The 19,606-nt window shown below is 38.7% G+C and overlaps 1 protein-coding gene across 1 annotated transcript in view; it reads right to left on the bottom strand.

The window, feature by feature from the left end:
• The window catches only part of RYR3 (ryanodine receptor 3), a 642,559-nt gene that overhangs the window by 265,061 nt on the left and 357,892 nt on the right, over positions 1–19,606 (bottom strand). Inside the window, 4 exon segments of the mRNA XM_045013234.1 lie at positions 510–613; positions 1,608–1,740; positions 10,376–10,490; positions 12,459–12,732. Coding sequence (XP_044869169.1) covers positions 510–613; positions 1,608–1,740; positions 10,376–10,490; positions 12,459–12,732 — 626 coding nt within the window.

Below are 19,606 nucleotides of genomic sequence, written 5' to 3'. Positions count from 1 at the left end.
ACCAGGGGAAAAGTGTGTTGCTCCAATTTGGGGCAGATTACTGGTGCATGTTGAAGACTTCAAATTCCAAGACAGCTTTTTGGAGCACAAAAACCAATAATGTTTCAAATTTTTAGAATTCCAATATTCAAGTAGATTTCAAATCAGGCAAATCCAGTTCACGCATGCCAATTTAAAACAATACCTATTTTAAAGATCTTTTATTTTACCCTACCCTTAATAACTAATTACATGGCTTTGCAATAAAAAGAACATAGAATTGGAACAGTTAGCCTGCCCTTAATATCATGCTGTCCTTTAACAACTATAAATAAGAGGAGTCAGGAAGATTGCCCCTCTGCCCTACATTACTGCAAGATGAGAAAGGGAATGTTGCAGTGTGATCAAATAATTAATAAACATTTATTGCAAAACCTCAACCTTATTATGGCATGATCTGACTAGAAGGAGACAGAAAGAACATAGAGCAAAATAAAATAAAATAAAATAAGCTAATAGTAAGCACTTACTTTTTCCAGGTCTGGCTCTTCCAAAGCTAGTGCAAGCTCATTATTGTCCATTACAGAGGCAGCTGCAACATCTAGTGGAGTGGAACCCCTCATAGAAGGAGATGCTGGAGAAAAATATGGTAATATAAAGTAATTAAAATTATTTAGTTTGCACTAATGAAAGTTGTGCAGCAGAGGGCAGCAGTTACACTGTAATCTAGGTCATACTCAAATATATTCATATACAGTATATTTTACAGTCCCAACTCAACAAAGCAAAGCTTAAGTGCTTTACTGAGTAGGGATGGACTTAAGTACATGCTTAAGTTCTGTGCTGATTCAGGACCTATATACACTGCTTTTACTGTTTTAAAGACATGGACAAAGCAGCCTGGGATAACAACTCATAAAAACTGAACTTTAGAGAAATGTAATAGAAGTTATATGTCCTCAGCATAGGGAAAATTTTCATTCTATAACTTTAGAGGGCATGAAGTGCTATCAAAAGATCATCTCAAGTATTTAAAAATGTGTATACCTGGTTGGAATATTGTGTTACTATCACCTACTATTTCTTTATTTTACTCTTAGGTTGGTAATAAGAAAGTCATTTTTTCTTGGGCCACACTAATATTAAGAACTATGCACTTCCAGGCTTTGGGGGCAGAATATGAAACTTCAAGTCATATGGTTGCACTTCAGGGAAGGATCTTTGCATTACTAACTTACACACACACACACACCTTCCTAACCATTCATTAGTTGGCAGACTAAAAGACACCAGCATTATTATAAGGGTTAAATTAAATCTTTAATTTCCAGAAATAACTGTATCAAAGGTAAGGGGCATCAAGTAATATGGTTTTCTTCCTAACTCTTTCATTATGTTTAAATAACCCAGCTTTAGATTCTTCTGTTTGTAATCCAATTCACAGAAGTCTAATGATAGAAAGATAGAAAACTATGTTTTTCATTAACATTAATCCAATAATTGAATTTAAACTTCAAAGAGGTCCTCACAATACCATGCCTCAGCTTGATAAACAAGTCAGACGGCAGTCCTGCGATATTGCAATATCCATGGGAGTTGCTTTCAGCAGTCAAAGTTACATGACATACCAAGCCCAACACTGCTGTTTTCCAGCAAGTAACTTAGATGCTCAAACATGGCCTTTTGGTTTTGGCGGCTGATTCGACAGAAGTAGCACAGGAACCGACAACAGCTTGCCACCATCTTAGGAAAAGCGATCTGCTAAAGAAGAAAATTGACAAAGCAACTAAATATGTTAATTACCAATGCTGCACAGATTCTTCTTCATGTATTCCTAATAAGAAACTTTTATGATAGGACCAATGTAGTCAGTGGCTCTTATATGCATGCCTTAACCCCAGTTAGTCTCGGAGGGCGGGGGGGTGGGGGGGGAAGAAAAAGACTTCCTTGCACCTTTCTCTTAGGTTCATTTTAACAGCACGCCTAAAATGATGATATAAATCATTCTGCAGAGCTTCAGGAAATTGCAAAGGGCTATATAGGAGTGAAAGAAGGTGGTCTATGAACAACCATTTCTGCATCCCAAAGTACTTTACAGACTACAGGGTTTATACATTGTTACTCAGAAAAAAGTATGTTAAAAGTTAGGAAATTCCAGAATTAAGGTTGCCAGTGCAATCTTAGGCCCAGTCTACACCTAAAAATTAGATTGATCTAGTGACATCACTCAGGGCTGTGAAAAATGCAGTGAAATGTAGTTAGGTTGACCTAGCCCCCACTGTAGAAGCAGCTAGGTTGACAGAAGTATATTTATCTTGCATATGTCTTTTATTACATCATCACACAGTATTTTAGCCACAGGACCCCCTGCCTCATTCAGTGTACAGGATGGACAGTGTTCACTTAATGAGCAGATATTGAATGTTTTGGTATATCTTTATTGTTCAATGTGCAGCTCCATGCCTTATTTACTGCACATCATCCAAACCCTGCTATAAAGAGAGAATTAACAACCTCCTCATGGGCGTAGCATCTAAGTGCTTCAAAAATATTAGTCAATTTATCTTCAGAAGACCCCTGTGAGGCACAAGATATCATGATCCCCATTTTGCAGATGGGGAACTGAAGCACACAGGGTAGGTCTACACTGCAATTAAACATCCATTGCTGGCCCATGTCAGCTGATTCAGGCTCATGGGGCTCATGCTAATGGGCTGTTTAATTGCAGTATAGACGTTCATGTTCGGGCTCAAGCCTGAACATCTATACGGCAATTAAAAAGTGCCTTAGCTGGAGTCCCGTGAGTCAAAGTCCGCTGGCACAGGCCAGCTGTGTGTGTTTAATTGCAGTGGAGAACTATCCAGACAAGTTAAGGTCAAAAATTTCCCACTAATTTTGGGTGCCCAAATTGACACACCTAGGACCTGATCTTTCAGAGTATTAAGCATTATATAGCACTAATATTTCAAAGTTCAGCTTCCACTGACTTCACTTGTAGTTGTGAGTTGTAAATATTATAGCTGTCCAGTGTTGTAGTACACCAAACTTCTATGGTATGGGTAGTACACCAGGTGTACTCTGAGTTGGAGGCAAGCACTGAAGGTGCTTCAGCTGGGAGACCCTGTAGGCACTAGTGCTGATGGGTCCTAGTAACCACTCAGGACAGGTCTTCACTATCCACTGATCGATCTATCGAGGGTTGATTTATCTCATCTAGTGCAGACGCAATAAAATCAATCCCCGATCGCACTCCCTGTTGACTCCAGAACTCCAGCTCGCGAGACGCTGAAGTGGAGTCGATGGGGGAGCAGCAGCGGTCGATTCGCTGCCGTCCTCACGGCCAGGTAAGTCAACCTAAGATATGCCGACTTCAGCTACGCTATTCACGCTGAAGTTGTGTATCTTAGGTAGACCCCCCCTCGCTAGTGTAGACCTGGGCTCAGATTCTTGACTGAAGTGAAAGGGTATTTTACTAGGACTGACAAAAAAGGGGAAGATCGCAAATACCCTAAGAACAGTGGCTTAAACAGTTACAGCTCAAAGAATGACAAAGCGGTTCTTATGTGGACTCCTGGGTGGCAGTCCAGTGAAGGATTAGAGCTCTTCAGGCCCAGTGCCTAGGATTCCCTCTCTATTCCAGGCTTCTGTTCAAAGCAGAGAGGAGTTTACAAGGTGTCCAGGCTACGATGGTTAGTAGTATGTCTCTTATTGGAGTTCCACTGCACTGACTTCCTACCCACTCCTGCACAGACCTGCTCCCAGCTGCAATGTCCAGCAGTCACTCTCTGTTCCGCTCGTGGTCCTCTGACTTGTACTGCAGTCTGCTGTATACCAACCCTCCAGATTGTGTTGGAGTCTCCGGGTGTTAAAGATTAATATTTAGTTAAAGATTATGTCATGATGGAATGTCCAGGAATACAGCCAATCAAAACTGGCAACCCTACTCTATACACAATTCCTGAGGTTCTCTCCCTGCATCCAGTTTCCCGTTGCCCTTGGCTTACCATGTTGCCACTACTTCCCCCAAAGTGCTAACTCCTTCCTCAGTCAGGGTTTTAGAGTTTCTGCCCCCTCCTCCTACTTGGACTGGGGAAAGCAATGTGTGGTGGCGAAGAGGTTGATGGGGATGGTATCACCTGATTAAATGCTCAACATTTCTGCAAATCAGGTCTCAGGGTCTCAAGCCAGGCACCCAGAAAATAAGAAAATCTGAGACAAGTTGTTAGTGACATGACTAATATCGCATAGCTGCTCTGTAGCAGAGGCAGGGATATAATTCAGTTCTCCAGGACAGCTTTCAACTGCCTTAACCATAAGACCATCTTTTCTCTTCCTGCAGTCCCCTGACTCATTCACTACACAAATAAAGCAGGTATGCTGCAGATAGCTTTCTTTATTATGCAACCCAGATTTATCTCTAGGGCAGGTCTTCTATGTGCACAGAAAGAGGCAGCAGTATCGAGGAAAAATATAATATGTGATCAGGTAATTAATGGCTGTATCACAATGCTTATGCACAAGAGGGATAAATTCAAGTTGCACAAGTCATCTTAATTCTGCCATTTCCTGACTTTTGAGCATTTGACTTTACAACCTTAAAAATGTTCTTCTACATAATTTTGTATCCAACAGAAATATATGCTCATTCATTATGCAGCCACTTCCGGGGTGCAAATAGGGTTGCCAATGCTCCCCGTTTGTCTGGGAGTCTCCTGGAATTGGGCTCAATCTCCTGGAGGCTACTGAAATCAATATGGAGGATTTTAGGCCACTAAAAGTCCAGCGGCACAACGGGAGTTAAAGCAGGCTCCCTACCTGCCTCCATCCGCTTACGGAAGCAGCACATGTCCGGCAGCAGCTCCTAGGTGGAGGCATGGCAAGGGGATCTCCGCACGCTGCCCCCATCCCACACACCGACTCCGCAGCTCCCACTGGCCAGGAACAGGGAACTGCGGCCAATGGGAGCTGCAGGGGCGGTGCCTGCAGGCAGGGAAACCATGCGGAGCCACCTGGCTGGCCCGGAGCCTAGGAGCCACTGCCAGACATGCCGCTGCTTCCAGGAGCCATTGGAGATAAGTGCCACCCAGCCAGAGCCTGCACCCCGAACCCTCTCCTGCACCAAAATTCCCTCCCAGAGCCTGCACCCCGCACTCCCTCTCTCCTGCACCCCAGGCCTGAGCCCCCTCCCGTACTCAAAATCCCTCCTGGAGCCCCCAGACTTAGCCCAGAGCCCCCTCCCACACTCTGAACCCTCTTGGCCCCACCCCCAGCGCAGAGCCCAGACCCACTCCTGAATCCACAACCCCCTCCCCCAGCTCGGTGAAAGTGAGTGAGGGTGGGGGAGAATGAGCGATGGAGGGAGGGGGGCTAGAGTGAGTGGAGGTGGGCCATTGGGGAAGGGTCGGGGAAGGGGATGGGGGTTTGTGCGATTAGACAGTTGGCAACCCTAGGTGCAAAGCAGCAGCCATTCTGCACTACACAAGAGTTTTTTGCTTTTAAATGGAGGAGAAATGAAGAATAAGTTCTCCAATTCAGTCAACAAGGGTATTAAGCAGACTTAAACAATTAAATAAATTGGACTTTGTCTAGAAAATTGGGGTCAATACCTCTATCCTTGCAAAACTGTCATTAGGCATCTCCCACTATGTGGAGCTATTAATAAAACAATACAACTTTCCATTTACAAATCAGCACAAAAAAGGTTTCTTAAATATATTTCATAGTGAACAGTTTCAAGTTTTATGAGCCACAATATGGAAACTTTTAAAGATTCACTCCAATTAGGGTGACCAGATGTCCCGATTTTTGGGTCTTTTTCTTATATAGGCTCCTATTACCCCCAACCCCGTCCCGATTTTTCACATTTGCTTTCTGGTCACCCTAACTGCAATACTTTTAAATAAACATTCCACTTAAGATCCTAAATTATAACAAGATATGAATTTAGGCTTTAAAATGGCAAATAAATGCATTCAGACTACTGCAGTGAGGCAGTCTCCAAGATAACCAAGACATTATGAAGTTTCAAGATTTTTGTGTAGAGATGATTTCAGGTCAAATTAACTAAGTTTAGAAGTAACAAGATGTTTTTTTAACTGCCATTGCTGCAAACTCAAACTGAGATCTGAAACTCAAGCTGAGTTCTTCTAGATTGTGCATCTCTAGGTCAGATCTGAGGTTCTTGCAGACATTTCTCTCCCCGGTCTGAACTTTTAAGGACCAGCAGCAGGACACTCTCAGCTGGAGGCTGAGGCATCACTGGAATTCATTTCTTTTCAGGGCACAATATAATATATATATTTAATTAGTTCAACTTTTATTTTATTTGTTGTGGTTGCATTTACTCCTGACAAAATGACAACATTGCTGCTAATATCTATGTAGGCAGCAGTGCTGCTTCAATGCCACCTGTTGTTCATAGTTCAGGTAAAGAATGGGCTCGGACTAAGTCAATAATATTCAGAAGTAATAACAGTATAACAGAGAATACAGTACTGATTGTAAGCATTGGAACTAGAAAATTCACGGATTTGTATAATAACCAATGTGCATATTCCTAAAAAAGATGGTGATTCTTTTCAATAAGCAAGCCTTTTATTCATTGGATGACAGAACTGTGAAAAAATTCCCACTACTTATGAAGCAATACATAAAATATAATTTTGGGGTTTTTTTTAATGTTCATGATGACATTTAATATTTTGGGGGTTTGCATCTGTGAAAATGAAAAATAGTTCTGTAGGTGAGGAACTGTTACTTTGTTACTGAAAAATAAAAGATCATTATAAAAATGGTCCAAAATATTTTCCTGGGAAAAACTTGCTTTTCTGTCCCCAATGAAATTTTTCCTATTGGCATCAAGACTGTGTTAAAGAATAAATAAATCATTCTGGATCAAAGCCACATGAAAATCTCAGGTGTATTATGCATATACTGTAATTACTGAGGTGAAAACTCTGAAGTACTAATACATCTGGTAGTAAAAGCATGAGAACAGTGAGACACAGCTACAACCAACTTACAGGGCAAGTCTGATCAGTACCAGAAAACATTAGCTTCTTTCCCTCTTTCAGCTTAACACATTGATCTTCTACAGCTGTTATACTAAGCAAACCGTTATACGGTATTTTTCAGTGGGCAGGCAGAAAAATACCACACTGATCAGCTAGTCTCCTAAAGTTATGTCTACGACATATTCTGTGGTACTGGCAGTTAAAACAAATTCTTTTAACATACTGGCAGTTCCACAGGGGCTGTATTGCCGCTGCTGTAAATGGTCATAGTTCCATTGACTTCATGGACCTATGACAATTTACACCAACTGAGGATTTGCCCCACCATCTTGACTACTGTATATTTTGCAATGCATGCACATTGGAATCCATTAACACGTCATCTTTTGAGCATTCTCGGACCTTGATTCTCCTCTCACTTTTGTAAAACCAGCATGAGATCAGAATCAGGTCCTATGTTTGTATGACATACATCTATAAAGCCACGAAATGTGCCCCTCCACAGGCTTGGTTTCCAAAATGGGTAGAATGAGTTTTGTCATAGAGATGGACTAGTAAAAAATAAAGGATGGTCATGTTTCTACTTCTTTGTTTCATATGCCATAAGGGGTGGTGGGGGGCTTCCAAATGTCAAATATGGTTTCCAAAAGAGGTGGTGTAAACATATTTACATAATTAATGGGTAGATAACTGGGCAACTACTGTCAAAGCTGACTGGGTGTTATTCAAAATTGTATCTATCTCAGCCACTAGCACTGACATCCAAAAACTAGCTGCATTTTGGAAAACTCTGAGTCCAGCAAAGATCAGACAGAAGCCAACATACTGCACTATCTAACAAATTTCATGGCTTACCTCCCAAAGTCCTCCCACTGAACTTGTTAGCACTGACAAAATCAATATTTTAACAGTAGTCTGAGACTTTTAGTTTATTAAGATGGCACATTTTACTCATTGCCTCAAGCTAGTAGAGCATTACTCCCACAACACATGTATGAAGTGCAGTGGTAGCTGTGTTGGTCCTAGGATATTAGTGAGACAAGGTGGGTGATGTAATATATTTTATTGGACCAACTTCAGTTGGTGAGAGAGACCAACAGACGTTGGTCCAAAAAAAGATATTACCTCACCCACCTTGTCTCCCACAATACATGGAGGTCCTTATCTGTGACATATCCCCTCCCTCTAGGGCTCCTGAATCGATGAATGATTTCTGCATTCTCCTTGCTTGTTTCAAAGATGTAGGGATTATATTTCTCACTATCTTTATTTTTAACACACTTAAAAACCACAGTTCTTGCACTCCTGGGCCTTAGATTTTGACTTTTTTCCCTTTCTTTTTATAAAAGGTAAAATAAAAAACAATTAGTTTGCTCAAAGTTCTCACTACATCCATTAACAATTGTGGTGGACAGCAGTGTAAGTCAAGCCTTCAGCTGTGAAGTCTTTGATCACCTTCTAATAACAATTTTGTTTTCCCTCAATTTTCTTTATATCTTTTCATAATTTGTATTACTTATTCCATACAGTGACATACATCGTTTTAGGTCTCTTACAATGACGGCCTACCTGCTAAGCAAAATATTGAAAATATACTTGGGCTACCACTATACTTTTATTTGATTCAGAGCTACAATAAATCAGTGGTTCTCAACCAGGGGTACGCAGAGGTCTTCCAGGGAGTACTCAGTCTAAATCAGTGTTTCTCAATGTGGGGTTTGCAGCTCACAGCGGGATCACGGGACAGGTTTAGGGGGATCGCAAGTGCAGAGTCAGCATTAGGAGGTGGCAAGCAGGGCAACTGCCCCAGGCCCCATGCCACAGGGGGTCCCGCAAAGCTAAGTTACATGCTTCAGCCCTGACACCTGGGGCTTGGGCTTCAGACAAGGCTCACAAGTGAAAAACAGGCTCAAGCATCACAATATTTATATTCCAATTGATTTATTTTATAATTATATGGTAAAATGAGAAAATAAGCAATTTTTCAGTAATAGTGTGCTGTGACACTTGGGTCTTTTTATGTCTGATTTTGTAAGCAAGTAGTTTTTAAGTGAGGTGAAACTTGGGGTATGCAAGACAAATCAGACTCCTGAAAGGGGTACAGTAGTCTGGAAAGGTTGAGAACCACAGCAATAAATCACTGGATTGATGTTCTCTTTAACAAAGGTCAACGTGGGCCATACCCCCCCCTCTCTATATTTTTCCTCATTCCCAATCAAATTAATCAATACCTCAATACTGTGGCTAGAGGACTTTGTGCTATTGGAGGTGCTGTCTTTCTAATAGGAAGCAAAGGTAAGGTCCTGACTAGTGTTAGGTGACTAAAACAAACACAAATAAAAATTTAGAAATGCAAATATCCTGAGAATAAAACCTGCAAATTTACTTCATTAGTACTCAAGACCCCTTCTCTTTGCATATATTTAGGCAGAAAAATTTTATTTTCAAGAACGTTCACAGAAAAAAATGCCTAAAAATCTTGGCAAGAATTTGAGTATTTACATTAGAAGTGCACTGTTTGCAGAACAGACTTGTCAATAGTTACAAATACTTGAAGATAATTTGTGAGCAGAAAAGGAGACCCTCTAATTTATAAATCTAATGTCTTTAATTTTATAGATGGGGAAATTGATGCACAGGGAGGGGAAGTGCCTTGCTCAAGGTCACCCAGCAGGCCAGCTGCAGAGCTGGGAATAGAATACAGGTCTTCTGAGTCCCCATCCAGTGCTCTATTCCCTAGGCCACATTGCTTATATGTTTATACATATACACCATAGACTTGAGTGAAATATTTGCTACCACAAAATTGAAAAAACCAAGACAACACTGCATTACAATAATATTATGGCAGAGACACAATCCTACAAATAGATGGAATTTGGAAATTCAAAATTAAGACTGTTTTAATTAACCCCATCATGCAGCTGCTTTCAGTGTTGGCAATGCAGCCCTTTACCAGTTGTATATGTTTTATGCTTTATCCTGTGTGAGGCTACTTAGTCTACAAGGACATCCAGTTATATACATACATATAAAAATTAGCTTTACATAGTAACAAACCTCCTTAAAGCACTCAGAATGCATTATTCCTAAAGATGGAACTATATGAAAAGAAGATTGTTCATTATGATATAGTTTCTCATATCAAATCTAACAGATCATCTTCTATGTTAGTCAGCTTTCTTATATTATCACAAGGAATTATTTTCAATTCTTAACATTAATTCATATCTGGTGTCATCCCACTTAGATAAATAATACAGGTGTGCATAGCCCATAAGCAGCACCCTTCTTTCCCTGAAACTGCTTCCTATTACACATCTTAATAGGTTTTTACTGATGTTCAAGAGATAAAACTAATGATAAAATACTTGGGAAATTACCTGAGATTTATCTCCTCCAAGCACATTTACCATCACTTCCATAACTGTCTCATGCATACCAAGGATTCTCATTAAGTTAGGATGCTGATAAAACACCTTGTTGTTCATTATATCCCTAAATCGGGGGAAAAGTCAATAATGCATTTTTAAAAAAATCATATTTTCATTTAAATTATCAAAACAGATATTTCAGAAATATAGAATGTGTTTTTTTAATGGAAAGCATTATTCATATTTCAAGAGTCATTACAAAATGATCATTTTCAATTCTGAGTTTTTATCACAATAGTGGAAATGCTTGACACTTAAACATTAATCATTTATTTGGAATCATTTTTCTTTAATTTGATATGAAATATTATGCATCTAATATGCTGATTCCAACTTGAAACACTGCTTTAAACAATTTTTACTTCTGGTCTCCTTGAAGAAGGACACATTGTATAATGGTCAAAGCACATGATCGTGAGTAAAGAATTGTGGTTCTATTCTTGCTTCTGCCCCATTCCTCAGTTTCCCCATTTGTAAAATGGAAGTGACAGTTCTTACCTACCTCTGTTTCTGAAGTTTCTATCATTAATGTTTGTAACACTTTGAGGTACTTCAAGGGAAGATGCTACAGGAGTGCAGTACATTTGGAATGCATTTTGTACAGCCGCCTTAAGCAGGGATATTTTAACATTTTTACTTTGAGTCCTCTTTATACAAATCCTAGCTCTAACGACCCTTTATAGGACACAGTAGTTTTCCTGGTGCTATAGGAGATGCAATGGCCCATTGGATATTGCTGGCATTTTAGAAAAAAATGGTAAAAAAAACCTGCTTTAGAGGAACATGGAAGATTGGGGAAAGGAGCAGGAAATTATCCACCTCGCCCAAAAAGGGCTACTGGTAACCTCAATTTCCAAAAGGCTTGATCCAGGATCTTTGAAATCAATGGCAAAGCTTCTATAGACTTTAATGGTGCAGGATCAGGGCCAAATTGGGAACCACTGTCTTACAATAATCTGCTAAGTACTATATACTGAATTGCTAAATGCAACAACAGAAAGGGCAATTTATTTGCAGAATAAAATAATAAAAATAAATAACCAGAAGGTAAAGGAAAACTTTACATCTGTTGTAAGGGAAAGAAACACCATGCTCAGCTTGTATCAATTCTTGCCTAATGAAGAGTCTTGGAAGATACTATTTAGAAACCTTAGGACAATCATCTTGCTTTCTTTCTCTCAATAAAATATTTGCATTCAATTGACTCTCTAATTTTAAAAATCTGTAATATTCTTATTTCATTCTTACTTAAAATGTATGTGACCTGTATGCACACACAGTAAGACACACGCATGTAGGACTAAAACAAAAGGCCCAGGCTACAATGAAATATGTCTAAAGTGGCCACTGCAGGGACCAACCAAAATCAGCTGCTTAAGAGAGGTGGTTTTATAATGGAGGTGGATTAGACATGTATTCATTTTGTTAGGAGATGCTCCAGGTCGGTCTCTCAAAAACAATCTTATAAAGGGTTCACTGTCAACACTACCTAGTCTTCCAATTCAAATATGGTCAGTCATTATTACTGAGATGGCTTTTTGGGTTTCAACCTAATATCTAATGAAGGCTTGCGTATTACAAAGATATCAGGCAGTCTTTCTTGAGCAATGACTTTTCACTTAAACTTAATAAAATGAAAATAAAATAAAGTGAAGTCAATTTAGAGTTCATGAAAGGTACTGGACTGACACCAATAGAGATATGAATCCTTTACTTATCCACAAAGCTGGTAAAATGTGGGGGATCAGCAGCCAAAGCTTCAGCACAGCATCTGACTAATACTTTTATTAACTGCCACCCTGATCCAGAGGGGCTGTTTTTGATATGAAAACCAAGTTCCGTCTTTATAATATCCTTGGTAGTTTTGGCCTATACATTCAGATTGGCAGCCGAGGAGTCAACTGAAACCAGCAATGACATTCAGATACTACCTGGGTCAGACTAGAGCCAGTGACCTAGAAATGAAAGGCTCTGCATCCCATTACCAAACCCTTACTCATAACTTAAAAAGAAAATGATGTTAATTCCATACCCTAATCCATTAATCATAAGCAATTCCTCTTCTTTTCCCATTCTGACACTGAGAAGGGAGCGAATCTGGCCTAGTGCTGCTAGTAAATTGATTGTATCCTGCACAGAAGCAGCACTAATAGTGTAGGCCTTCCTCAGAGCCTGCAGTAGCTCACCGATGCTGTCATATTGCCTACGAAGTAGGTTGAACATAATCCGGACTAATTCTGGATCTTGGATCTGGTCTTCCTGAGCCCAGCGCACCATAGTCTGGGATATGAGTTCCTTCAAAGTAGCTGAAATAACAAACAAATTATGTAAAACATGAATAACTACTGCAACAATTGTAAAGAAACCCTGCCAAAGCATTAAAGTACTTATTAGTTTGAAACCTCAAATGACTAACAGTGGATGATGAAGCATTCACAACATAATGAGAGCACGGGCAGACTAATTTCTCAATATGTCATATAAAGATTTTTTTTAAAATCAAATTCTCTATTCAGAATTTAATTTTAGTACTTTTAAGAAAATTAGTGCTCATGAAAAGTGGCAGGTTGGTAGCAATGAAGAATGAAGCCCTCTACTTAGTCACCAAACTGATACAATGTGGGCAGCAGTGAAATTTCCACATGCTGCCTTATCACAATAACATGGATAACAATAACATCCTTACTGGCAACAAGGTACATTTAAGCGCCATGCCAATTCATCCTTCATTTCCCTGATGAGATTAAACAAATAATTAGGGCTGTCAAACGATTAGAAAAATTAATCACAATTAATCACACTGTTAAACAATAATAGAATGCCATTGATTTAAATATTTTGGATGTTTTCTACATTTTCAAATATATTGATTTCAATTACAACTCAGAATACAAAGTATACAGTGCTCACTTTATATTTATTTTTATTACAAATATTTGCACTGTAAAGAACGAAAGAAATACCGGTAGTATTTTTCAATTCACCTAATACAAGTACTGTAGTGCAATCTCTATCATGAAAGTTGAATTTACAAATATAGAATTATGTACAAAAAATAACTGCATTCAAAAATAAAACAATGTAAAAGTTTAGAGTCTAAAAGTCCACTCAGTCCTATTTCTTGTTCAACCAATCTCTCAGACAAACAAGTTTTTTTACATTTGCAGGAGATAATGCTGCCTGCTTCTTGTTCACAATATCACCTGAAAGTGAGAACAGGTGGTTCACATGGCACTGTTGCAGCCGGCATCGCAAGATATTTACATGCCAGACGTGCTAAAGATTCATGTCTTTTCATGCTTCATCCACAATTCCAGAGGATGTGTGTCCATGTTGATGACAGGTTCTGCTCGGTAACAATCCAACGCAGTGCAGACAGACACATGTTCATTTTCATAATCTGAGTCAGATGCCACCAGCAGAAGGTTGATTTTCTTTTTTTGGGTGGTTCGGGTTCTGTAGTTTCCGCATCAGAGTGTTGCTCTTTTAAGACTTCTAAAAGCATGCTCCACACCTCATCCCTCTCAGATTTTGGATGGCACTTCAGATTCTTAAACCTTGGGTCGAGTGCTGCAGCTATCTTTAGAAATCTCACATTGGTACCTTCTTTGTATTTTGTCAAATCTGCAGCGAAAGTGTTCTTAAAATGAACAACATGTGCTGAGTCATCATCTGAGACTACTATAACATGAAATGTGGCAGAATGTGGGTAAAACAGAGCAGGAGACATACAATTCTCCCCCAAGGAGTTCAGTCATAAATTTAATTAATGCATTATTTTTTTAAACGAGCATCATCAGCATGGAAACATGTTCTCTAGAATGGCGGCTGAAGCATAACGGGGCATAAGAATGTTTAGCATATCTGGCACGTAAATACCTTGCAATGCTGGCTACAAAAGTGTCATGCAAATGCCTGTTCTCACATTCTGGTGACACTGTAAATAGGAAGCTTTGTAAATGTAAACAAACTTGTTTGTCTTAGCAATTGGCTGAACAAGAAGTAGGACTAAGTGGACTTGTAGGCCCAAAAGTTTTACATTGTTTTGTTTTTGAGTGCAGTTATGTAACAAAAAACTACATTTGTAAGTTGAAGCAGCAAAGAATCCTGTGGCACCTTATAGACTGAGGTCTTGGCTACACTTGCAAATTTGCAGCGCTGCAGCAGGGTGTGAAAACACACCCTCTCCAGCGCTGCAAATTGCGGCGCTGCAAAGCGCCAGTGTGGTCAAAGCCCCAGCGCTGGGAGCGCGGCTCCCAGCGCTGTACGTTATTTCCCACAGGGAGGTGGAGTACGGACAGCGCTGGGAGAGCTCTCTCCCAGCGCTGGTGCTTTGACTACACTTAGCGCTTCAAAGCGCTGCCGCGGCAGCGCTTTGAAGTGCAAGTGTAGCCAAAGCCTAACAAACGTTTTGCAGCATGAGCTTTCGTGGGTGAATACGAAATTTGTAAGTTGCTTTTTCATGATAAAGAGGTTGCACTACAGTACTTGGATGAGATGAACTAAATATACTATTTTGTTTATCATTTTACAGTGCAAATATTTGTATTCAAAATAATAATATAAAGTCAGCAGTGTACACTTTGTATTCTGTGTTGTAATTGAAATCAATATATTTGAAAATGTAGAAAAACATTAAAAAATATTTAATACATTTCAACTGGTATTCTATTGTTTAACAGTGTGATTAATTGTTTTGAGTTAATCACGTGAGTTAACTGCAATTAATTGACAGCCCTAAAAATAATACTAATTGCAATGGTGATTTTTCTAATGTGAACACCTAGTCATTAGGGGCTAGATTAGAACTATCAAGTAATTGCACACATGCCACTGAAAGACTATCAGATAGCAGCAATAGTTTGTCAATATCAGCCTTAGCAATTATCATTAAAATTTTTTCTTTATACCTAAAAGTATTATCCATATATTTCTGCCTTCTCAAAAAGGTTTGTGACAGTTATAAGGGGATAATATAGCCCCTTTCATTATTCGATAGCACAACATGATTTCTGTTTGAGGAATATGATCAGATTCTGATCTCACACCAGCGTAATTCCAACAGAATCACAAGGAGATGCTCTACTGTCTGGCATGTTCTAAGATGGAGAAGGAATTCATGAACCAGAAAAAAAGATTTTTTAAAAGCAATCAACAAAAAGATGTGTTGATCCTGGCACATATGAGAATAGTTTAATTTAAGATCCCTTTTATATAACAGACATTATTTTATTCCTGCAGGGAGTTAATTCCCCACCCCCCATTTTGTTTTTTAAATTGTCTGTATATGTGACCAACTTCCATCTCATAAATTGCCACATGCTAGTTTTGCAAAGTTAGAGGTCTGAAAAACAACTCCATGTAAACAATAAGGCAACTATTCTCTCTCACTACGCAGAGTGGTCTCTGCTTGTTTATAGTAAGTTTTTAGCTGAGCAGTGTGGAAAAAAATAAGTTATGGCTCTCCTTTTAATTTATCCTTTGAATGAATGCTAGAGTTTCCTGTGCTGCTTCAGAGATACCATGCACTTTCAACTCATACTGTTATGGGTAATTATGAACTTTTATTAAAATATAGTATGTTTTACAGAACAAGAGCCATGCCCCAGATTTTTAAAGGTATTTAGGCACCCAACTCCCTTTAAATATGTGGCCCACTGTCGGTCTAACACTATGAGCTCTAATCTCAATTCTTATACGGCTTCTCTGTGTGGTTTTAGGCAACACAATTAATATCACTTCATTAGGTTACCCACCTGTACAATAAAATTAATATCACCTAACTCACAGCACTGGTTTGCTGATTTGTTAGTAAGTCAATAAATTTATAGAGAGGTATGAAGATTAAAAGCATTAAGACTAGAGCTGAGCAAATACAGCAAAAATGTGTTCATGATCATTCATACAAATAAAAGCAAGTGCTTTGTTGGTATTTGGGGACTGCCTTTCTTTTATTATTTGCAAAGATTCCAGTAAGCAAGCATTTATTTGCAAGAATGTTCATGGATAGCAAAAGTGTTGCAAGTGCTAACGTGGATAAATATTCCCGAGAGTATTTACACCAAAAGTCCTCTCTCATGGCCATTTTGAAAATCTCTTCTTTATTGTTCACACAACAGATTAGAATTACAGTAGCTCAAAGATAATTCACTGAAAGATAAGGGAATCATCCTTTTTTCATAAAGTTTAGGTCATCCAATAAGGAAACAGACACACTACTATATGACATAGGTAAGCAATTACACAGAATGAGTAGCTAAAAAAACAAAACAAGACAAAAAAACAGTAAAGCATATGCTTGTGATTTTTTCCACACACAATCTACAGTGTACATTTTGTTGCTGAAACATTTCAGGGAATAATAAACAAATCTGTGAAACAAAACAAAACAAAACAAAACCCTGTTCGTAGATAATTCACAAAGGGAAAAGGGGGACTATGTTTATCAAAAACTTTGATCCAAGCAATTTGCCCAGCTCTGCTGAGGAAGGAAAACATTTGAAATAAAAGATAGAGTAGCAGTACATGGTATAGAACATGTCAAAGACATTGATTTTTTTTAAAATCACTAATAATCTTACAGAGTAAGTATATCCTTGGAAAATTATCTTTGGTATTCAAGTTGACTAATCTCCAAAAAGTCAGCTATGAGGCTTAAACGGCCTCTATGTACATTATAAATAATTGAGGTGGGAGGGAGAAATAATTTTTTTACATGAACTTAAAATTGGTTTATTTCTGAATTCACCAATTAATCTAGTATCCTGTAATAAGCAAATTCTTTATCATCAGGTAGAACAATCTGCAAACGAGCTGTTCTACCCAAAAAAAACCCCAACCAACCAAACAAAAACCCCACAACAACTTTGCACCACTGGTAATTTGTACGGGCTAGCCTTAGGACACAAAAGAGAGACCTATGAAGCTGTTCAGCCATAGACAGATAGCAGTCTTGCAAGCTAATATATCTGACAGACTGGCATACAAGGTCTGGAGTTGCTGAATATACACAAACAGGTGTTATCCATAATACCTGAGAATATTAGATATTTGAATATCAAACTATGATTACATTTTATCTTCATTGTTCTTTAATAAGGTTTTAATGTCAATTATTAAAATACCTGTCTCTCTCGGTACGCTTTTCAGGAGTCCAGCCAGAATATGACACAAGTATAATATTAATATTTGTGAAAAACTGAAAAAACTCATGGGATTTCTGATCTGGTTGAACTAACACGTTCTGGAGATTTTGAAAAGTCTGCTTAAGTGAGATTTCTAGTCTAATTACCAGTACACAGAGATTTATATGCAAAGAGCTTTGCTAATCACTGATCTATATATTCCTTTCATCAAGCTTCCCAGTTTAAATGTAGTGTGCTTCATTAGCAATGGTTTATCTGCACTGAAGAAAACAGTAGTTAAGGAAATATAACTAACAGTAGCATTATTCCAGTAAGCATAGCACACAAACCTACATTTTGATAATGTTCTAGAATCAGAGATGCTACAACAAAGCAGTAAAAAGATCTCAAAGTCTATTATATAGACTTTTGGTTTTCCACCCACTATATGTTGGCTCTGTGTTCCCAAAGCTATTCAGTGAAATACACAGAATTTGAAAATAGTAAAGCTTTATAAAAAGGAATGAAAAAGAGACCAAAATTTGGCCTTTATTTACAATGAAAAAAAAGTATTTTCTTCACCCATAGCCACATGACTATGAGGAAAGGTTGAAAAATGGGCACTTTTTAGTGTTGAGAAAAGAAGACTGATGGAGGGCCCTGATAAGTCTTCAAATATGTTAAGGGCTGTTATAAAGAGGATGGTGATCAATTGTTCACCATATCCACAGAAGGTAGGACAAGTAGTAATGGACTTAATCCTCAGCAAGGGAGATGCAAGTTAGATATTAGGGGAAAAAAATCTAGTTAAGTTCTGGAATAGGCTTCCAAGGGAAACTGTGGAATTCCCATGACTGGGGGGTTTTAAGAAGAAGCTGGACAAATACCAGTTACAGATTGTCTAGGTTTACTTGGTCCTGCCTCAGTGTAGGAGGATGAACCTAATGACCTTTTAAGGTCCCTACCAGCCCTACATTTCTATAATTCTATGAAAACATTTTACAGACTGAATATGAGGCTTATGTGATTGTTGTAACTATAAATGTTTATTTAAACAATGTATGTAATTGTTGTAATAATTATGAATTGTTATATTTACTCAATGTACAAAACATTTAAATAATAAATCATTATATCAATGAGTAAGGCTTTATCATATTTAGTTCTTTTAAACTAGTTTAGTGCCTCTAAGCTAGACCACAAAGGAGAATCTAAATTATGAGAGGCTTTCATTAAAGTAGGAGGTGTAAATTAGGTTATGTGCAAACTTGATGTACACCATGATAGTCATGGCTACATTTGCGTCCAATGCCCCACTCAACACAGTGTCCTGAAGAGACACTGTGAAATGGTACTTGATCAAGAACAGAGAAAGCAGATATGAAGCAATGAAATGATATTATTTCTCTCTTGTGGGCAAATAGCTGGATAAACTGTAGCTTGGTTAGATGTCACTGGCAAGGTCAGACAGTGCTCCCTACCAGGTTGGTCTGACAAAAGCGGTATGTTGCATGCATCCCTGTGTGTCACTGCCAACAAAGGCAATTCTTTGTCGTCATGGACAAGGATGTATAGAACGCATTCTTCCCTCCCGCCTCTTGGCTGGGAGAAGAATCTAGGAGTCTGCTGACAGACCAGAGTCCATACCACAGAGCTGAGATTGGAGGGCTGAGGCTGAGTCTCCTCTGCATGCATTTGGTGAATCTAGCCAGAAGCAAGAGGGTCAACAGAAGAGCAACAAGAAGTGTTTGTTGTTTCTCTACCTGTCATACTCATGCACACATTCCCCTTTACCTCCAAGCAAGAAAAGGCACAGAATATGTATTTGCTGCTTCTGAAATTAACAAAGCATTCTCTCCTGCAAACCAGCTCACTTTCTATAAGACCAGCAAACTGCAAGTTTTCTTTCATGAAAAAGGAGACTAACTGCCATGTGTGAGTGTGTGTGAGAGTGTGTGTGAGAGAGAATGAATGGAATTTATAGGTTTACAGAAAGTCAAAAATTATGATACCAACTCTTTAATTAGTGCAAAGCAGAATTTGCTGGTTTACGTAA

Source organism: Mauremys mutica, chromosome 4, assembly GCF_020497125.1.
Source record: "Mauremys mutica isolate MM-2020 ecotype Southern chromosome 4, ASM2049712v1, whole genome shotgun sequence".
NCBI classification, from domain to species: Eukaryota; Metazoa; Chordata; order Testudines; family Geoemydidae; genus Mauremys; species Mauremys mutica.
The sequence above is the reverse complement of the archived record's forward strand: the minus strand, read 5'-3'. Positions and strand labels throughout refer to the sequence as shown.